At 42.1% G+C, this 7,456-nt stretch overlaps 1 protein-coding gene across 1 annotated transcript in view; it reads right to left on the bottom strand.

Annotated features, from left to right (window-relative positions):
* LOC107564162 (sialoadhesin-like) overlaps nucleotides 1–7,456 on the bottom strand; it is a 57,003-nt gene that overhangs the window by 40,285 nt on the left and 9,262 nt on the right. Inside the window, exons 4-6 of the mRNA XM_016249171.1 lie at nucleotides 6,705–6,776; nucleotides 6,487–6,492; nucleotides 3,559–3,825 (exon numbers count right to left, since the gene is read on the bottom strand). Of these exons, the coding sequence (XP_016104657.1) occupies nucleotides 3,559–3,825; nucleotides 6,487–6,492; nucleotides 6,705–6,776 (345 nt within the window). The remainder of the gene's footprint in view (nucleotides 1–3,558; nucleotides 3,826–6,486; nucleotides 6,493–6,704; nucleotides 6,777–7,456) is intronic.

Here is a 7,456-nt window from a genome sequence, read left to right as displayed (position 1 = left end):
GCGGCGGTGTCCGCTCGCAGTTCCCCCGAGGCGGCGGTGCCCACTCGCAGTTTCCACTGGGCAGCGGTGTCCACTCACAAGGCTCCGGAAGCGGTGGAGTCCGCTCGCAGTTCCCCCGAGGCGGCGGTGTCCGCTCGCAGTTCCCCCGAGGCGGCGGTGCCCACTCGCAGTTTCCACTGGGCAGCGGTGTCCACTCACAAGGCTCCGGAAGCGGTGGAGTCCGCTCGCAGTTCCCCCGAGGCGGCGGTGTCCGCTCGCAGTTCCCCCGAGGCGGCGGTGCCCACTCGCAGTTTCCACTGGGCAGCGGTGTCCACTCACAAGGCTCCGGAAGCGGTGGAGTCCGCTCGCAGTTCCCCCGAGGCGGCGGTGTCCGCTCGCAGTTCCCCCGAGGCAGCTCCACACACACCGCTGTGGTGGCCGCTGGTTCTGCCCTGGCTGCCGATCCCACCGGCTCTGCCCCAGTCCCCAGGCCCCCTGCTACCACACGGACCTGGGCCCCCCATCCCTCCCCCTACTCCATCCCCGCTCTGCCGTTCCCCTGGTTGGGCGCTCTGGAATGTCTGGAAGCTGTTCCTTAGAGGAGGGGTCCTGTCAGGGTCTGGCATCTGGTGTTCTCCCTCTCACCACCAGAGGTCGCCACTTCCTATCCTCCCGGACTCTGTTACCTTGACTCCACACACCTGTGCACACACTCACACACACACAGCTGTTGCCCATCCTGAGGGCTATTTATACGCCTTCTCCACGCCCCTCTGGGCGGATTATTAATTGTTGTTACGGGACTGATGCAAGCTCTACGTGGCCGTATTGTGTCAGAGTCCGTTTTCTGTTTTGAGCCTGTGTGTCAGAGTCTTAGCTCTGTTTGTTTTCTGTTTTGGTTTTTACTTTGTTTTCCCCTGCAGTTAATAAAAGCCTGCATTTGGACCCAGACCCCTGTTTACACGGTGTGTTCCTTTACCGCGCCGTGACACGTTGTACATGGACGCGCATGCAGTTGCCGTACTGTATTAAAGCTTTAATCAGGATAAAACCCTATATTAAAAGCTAACATAAGCAGTAGCATTTACAAATAGCAGCATATCTAAAAGTATGAGACAACAACAAACAAATAACATAGGCCTACCATTAAAAGCCATGCTTGCACAGGTTCTGCGTGATCCTCTTCAATAATATCCTCTGCTTCTCAATTCGGCTCAAACTGATAAGCGATATTAACGACGTCGTTGTTTACAATACAACCGGAGCACATGCCGCTGACGCGTTAACGCGCACTAGAGGCGGTTTAGCCAATCACAACACACTGGGCTAGCTCAGAGTCCATAGCCTATTTCTGAGGGCGGGGCTTCATAAAAACATGAAAAGATCAGCCTGTTTCTCAGAGAAGGTACAGAGCGGTGTGGAATAAAGGTAAATTATGTGAAAAATAATGTGTGTTTTTTTTTTTAAACGAAGCATTAACACATGTTAGACTGCATCCCATAAACACAGTCAAGCCTTGAAAAAAAAACTGTGAACCACCCTTTTAATTAAGTGTGTTCAGATCTATGGGGACTAAATAATATGTTCTAGAATGAGCAAAGTAGGTACGGGCCTTCTAGAATATATGTCAGTCGTCTCTGTCTAATGACCAAGACTGATGAGTTTGTCAGTATGAGATCCGTATATCCATTTGGTATGAGACTCATAGTGTTATATGAATAATATTGATAAGATTCAATAAGATTAAATAGTTAAATAGAATAATCAGATGTCTATATAAATTATACTATGAATGATCAATAATAATTGGCATTCTAATCTAAATTCAAGGTAATAATAAAATGTAGTCAGATTCGAATTTAATTTAAATTAAATTACTTTGCGCACTGAAAATACTGAATATGCAGGAAACATTCAGCCACCATTGGATACCTTCATTGGGCCAATTGGATGGACTTTGTGTAAATCTGTGTAAAAAGGAGGAATGTTTGCCCAAAAAAATAAGTTGCACATGGCACAGCACTATATCACAACATGAACTGTTTGGTCGATTAAGTCTGTGAATGCAGGTTGTTTGTGCAAAATATACATGAAATACTGAACCAGTGAACTTGAAGTCTCGTATGCAGTTTTGCATCCAAACAGAATAATGACTAAAGTGAATTGTTTCAGTCTTTTATAAGTTGTTTACAATACAACCGGAGCACATGCCGCTGCCGCGTTAACGCGCACTAGAGGCGGTTTAGCCAATCACAACACACTGGGCTAGCTCAGAGTCCATAGCCTATTTCTGAGGGCGGGGCTTCAAAAAAACATGAAAAGATCAGCCTGTTTCTCAGAGAAGGTACAGAGCGGTGTGGAATAAAGGTAAATTATGTGAAAAATAATGTGTGTTTTTTTTTTTAAACGAAGCATTAACACATGTTAGACTGCATCCCATAAACACAGTCAAGCCTTGAAAAAAAAACTGTGAACCACCCTTTTAATTAAGTGTGTTCAGATCTATGGGGACTAAATAATATGTTCTAGAATGAGCAAAGTAGGTACGGGCCTTCTAGAATATATGTCAGTCGTCTCTGTCTAATGACCAAGACTGATGAGTTTGTCAGTATGAGATCCGTATATCCATTTGGTATGAGACTCATAGTGTTATATGAATAATATTGATAAGATTCAATAAGATTAAATAGTTAAATAGAATAATCAGATGTCTATATAAATTATACTATGAATGATCAATAATAATTGGCATTCTAATCTAAATTCAAGGTAATAATAAAATGTAGTCAGATTCGAATTTAATTTAAATTAAATTACTTTGCGCACTGAAAATACTGAATATGCAGGAAACATTCAGCCACCATTGGATACCTTCATTGGGCCAATTGGATGGACTTTGTGTAAATCTGTGTAAAAAGGAGGAATGTTTGCCCAAAAAAATAAGTTGCACATGGCACAGCACTATATCACAACATGAACTGTTTGGTCGATTAAGTCTGTGAATGCAGGTTGTTTGTGCAAAATATACATGAAATACTGAACCAGTGAACTTGAAGTCTCGTATGCAGTTTTGCATCCAAACAGAATAATGACTAAAGTGAATTGTTTCAGTCTTTTATAAGAACAGATGTAGCTGATACAGAAGAGTATAATAGAAGTGTTGAGCCACAAATATTGATTTAAAGCACTGAAAATACTGAATATGCAGGAAACATTCAGCCACCATTGGATACCTTCATTGGGCCAATTGGATGGACTTTGTGTAAATCTGTGTAAAAAGGAGGAATGTTTGCCCAAAAAAAGAAGTTGCACATGGCACAGCACTATATCACAACATGAACTGTTTGGTCGATTAAGTCTGTGAATGCAGGTTGTTTGTGCAAAATATACATGAAATACTGAACCAGTGAACTTGAAGTCTCGTATGCAGTTTTGCATCCAAACAGAATAATGACTAAAGTGAATTGTTTCAGTCTTTTATAATAACAGATGTAGCTGATACAGAAGAGTATAATAGAAGTGTTGAGCCACAAATATTGATTTAAAGAGCATTAAACAGATGTGAATCTGAACACTCACCTGATACAGTCAGTGTAACAGCAGCACTGGTGTCTGATCTCTGTGAGTCTGATCTCTCTCCTCTACAGCTGTATTCACCACTATTATCAGACACAGATGTGATGGTGTAGACTCTCTCGGTGACGTGTCTGATGACAGAAGCATCTTTGAACCAGCTGTATGTCCACTGAAAGTTTCCTCCTCCCTGTATGTCACATGTGAGAGTGACTGTCTCTCCTCTGAACACACGCTGATCTGGAGTCACCGTCACTACAGGTTTTGGTCTCTCTGTATTAATGCACAAATGAATAAATATTGATAAACATCACAATATCAAGATCACTTTTCCTTATGTGAAAAAAGAGTGCTAAATATAATTTACTTTAAATTTTAAATTTTAATTTACTGCTACTCACAAATCAGGCAACCAACTAGACCTTATTTACTCACGACACTGATCATGTACTGGTTCCTCCACTGCACACCTCGGATCACTTCCTTCTCACTCTTAACCTCAACATGGTTCCTGACACAACACATACCCCTCCACATGTTCAGGTTTCATCTTCGCTTCCTTCCCATAAACTGTTAGCATCTTTTGATGCTAACAGTACTACTGATACTTTCTGCTCCACTCTTACATCTGGTTTAGACACTGTCTGCCCCTTGTCTTCCAGACCAGCCCGTACCACCCCTTCTGCCCCTTGGGTATCTGATGTTCTCCGCGAACATTGTTCTAAGCTCAGGGCTGCTGAAAGGGTTTGGCATAAATCCAAAAATCCTACTGACCTTAATGTGTATCAGTCACTCCTCTCTTCCTTATCTGCTAATGTCTCCACTGCTAAAAGAACATGCTATCATAACAAAATTAACAATTCGTCTAACTCTCGCATGGTCTTTAAAATATTTTCCTCGCTCATTTGTCCTCCTCCTCCCCCTCTTGCATCAACTCTAATAGCTGACGACTTTGCCACATTTTTCATTAATAAAATTAAAAACATCAGTGCACAATTTTCCACACCACAATCTGTGAAGCACATCTTACCAGCAGACATACACTCATTCACATCCTTATCTTCACTCTCTGAGGCAGAAGTCTCCAATCTAATCATTTCTAATCATCCTACTACTTGTCCACTTGATCTTAGTCCATCCAATCTCCTTCAAGCCATTTCTCCTGTAGTTGTACCTGCTCTCATTCACATCATTAACATATCCCTTCACACTGGTGTTTTTCCTTCAACATTTAGACAGGCTAGTATAACCTACTACTTAAGAAACCGACCCTTAACCCATCTCTTTTAGAGAACTACAGACCCTTCTTCCCTTCCATTTCCTTTCCTTTCCTTCCCTTCCCTTCCCTTTCCCTTCTCCCTTTCATTACAAAAACACTTGAACGAGCTGTGTTCAACCAAGTCTCAGCCTTTCTCACACAGAACAACCTCCTTGACAGCAACCAGTCTGGTTTCAGAAGTGGACATTCAACCGAGACTGCCTTGCTCTCTATTGTTGAAGCCCTAAGACTGGCAAGAGCGAATTCCAAATCTTCAATACTTGTTTTGCTGGATCTGTCCGCTGCTTTTGACACGGTTAACCAACAGATCCTCCTGTCAACCCTATTGGCAAAGGGCATCTCAGGAACCACACTCCAGTGGTTTGAGTCTTATCTCTCAGATAGGTCCTTCAAAGTATCTTGAAGAGTTGGGGTGTCCAAGTCGCAACATCTAACTACTGGGGTGCCTCAGGGCTCAGTTCTTGGACCACTTCTGTTCTCTGTCTACATGGCATCATTAGGTTCTGTCATTCAGAAACATTGCTTTTCATACCACTGCTATGCTGATTACACTCAACTCTACCTCTCATTCCATCCTGATGATCCGACGATAGCTGCTCACATCGCAGCTTGTCTAACAGACATTTATTGTTGGATGAAGGACCATTACCTTCAACTCAACCTTGCCAAGACAGAACTGCTTGTGGTTCCAACAAACCCATCATTTCATCACAATTTCACCATCCAGTTAGGCACATCAACCATAACTCCTTCAAAAACAGCCAGAAACCTTGGATATATGATTGATGATCAGCTTTATCAGACCACATTGCTAAAACTGTTTGGTCCTGCATATTTGCTTTATTCAACATCAAGAAGATCAGGCCACAACTCCTTGTTCAAGCTCTTGTTCTGTCCAGGCTGGACTATTGCAATGCTCTCTTGGCAGGTCTTCCAGCCAGTTCTATCAAACCTTTACAATTAATCCAGAACACGGCAGCAATATACATTTTGAATGAGCCAAAAATAATGCATGTCACACCTCTGTTTATCATTTTTGCACTGGCTACCAATAGCTGCTCGCATAAAATTCAAGGCATTGATGTTTGCTTACAAAACCACCACTGGCTCTGCACCCCTTTACCTAAATGCATTACTTCAGAATTATGTGCCCTCTAGAAGCGTGCGTTCTGCAAGTGAACGTCGCTTTATTGTGCCATCCCAAAGAAGCCCCTAGCCCGCTCTATTCTAAACCTTTTCTTTAAAAAAAAAAAAAAAAAAAAAACTTGCACTCTATTAATTAATTTGCTGCTTGTTTTCTGAAAAAAAACAACGAACACTTGCTTTCTAATCTTTTTCTATTCTATCGGTTTTCTTTTTATTTATTATATTATTTAAAAAAAAAACTTGCTACGTGTACTGCGATAAGCTAACTGAGACTTGTTATAGCACTTGTATATCATTGCTCTTTTGTTGATTTTGATTACTTCCATTGTCCTCATTTGTAAGTCGCTTTGGATAAAAGTGTCTGCTAAATGACTAAATGTAAATGTAATTTAAATGTAAATTTGTAATGTGATGAGGTAATTTGACTGACACTCACTACAGGTTTAATGTGATTCAACATTAAACATTCAACATCAACACTAAATCTTGTTAGCTACATTAAGGGTTACCTTCATCTGCAAATAATGACGGGCAGCAGCTCACTGAAATTAACTGAGAATGTCTGGAGGATTCACACGTACTGTATTGAGACTGTTGTCTTTTGTGATCATAAACAGACTAATATTCTCGGTCACTGTGCTCACAGCTGATCCAATATCTGTTACAAACTCTTAACTAAAACACAATCAGACTAGCAGCGTTATAGGTGAGACCAACTAAGAATCACAGCTCAGAGTAACTGTGTCTCCAGTGAACACTGAACTCTGAGGATTTACAGTCAGAGTCGGCTGCAGTTTATCTGTGAGTGGACAGTGATGCAGTGTTGAGTTCATTTATATGTGTTATTGGTAATTCATTCATTCATTCGTTCAATGGAAAACAATGATGTTAATTTGTTAAGGAAGGAAGGAAAGGACCTGATGTCCAAGTACTGTATGGTGTCCCATACTCAGAATTTGTGCTATGCATTTAACTCATCCAAGTGCACACACACAGCAGTGAGTAGTGAACACACACACACACACACACACACACACACACACACAGAGGGCCATTTCTAGGCATAGGCGAGCTAGGCGGTCGCCTAGGGCGCCACCAGCTGAAGGAGCGCCAATGAGCGCACGTACTGGCACTTTTAGCAGGGTTGTGATAAAGAGTGTCATGGTCACCCTGAAATATGACTGCCACCCCCACTGGATCCCCCAACATTATTGGGCTAGAGTACTGTCAATCTGACGATGCCTGTATGCCACTAGATCAGAGTGCTGTCAATTGCTGCCTGATTGTTGCATGCAAAATTTGCATTTGGAGCGCTCAACAACGCCAGATCAGTGGTGGGCTCTGTCAGTGCTTTGGCAAGGAAACACTTTTTTTTTGCCATGCAATAAAGCTAAGTTCAAAGGCCAATTTAAAATATTGGTATAGTAAATAAAGTGCACAAAATCAGTATTTTGTTTAGGCAGTATTTGTGGCACTTTT

The sequence above is a fragment of the Sinocyclocheilus grahami genome, unplaced genomic scaffold, assembly GCF_001515645.1.
Source record: "Sinocyclocheilus grahami isolate Dianchi unplaced genomic scaffold, SAMN03320097.WGS_v1.1 scaffold914.1, whole genome shotgun sequence".
NCBI classification, from domain to species: Eukaryota; Metazoa; Chordata; class Actinopteri; order Cypriniformes; family Cyprinidae; genus Sinocyclocheilus; species Sinocyclocheilus grahami.
Note: the sequence above shows the minus strand (reverse complement) of the source record. Positions and strands in the feature narration are given on the sequence as shown.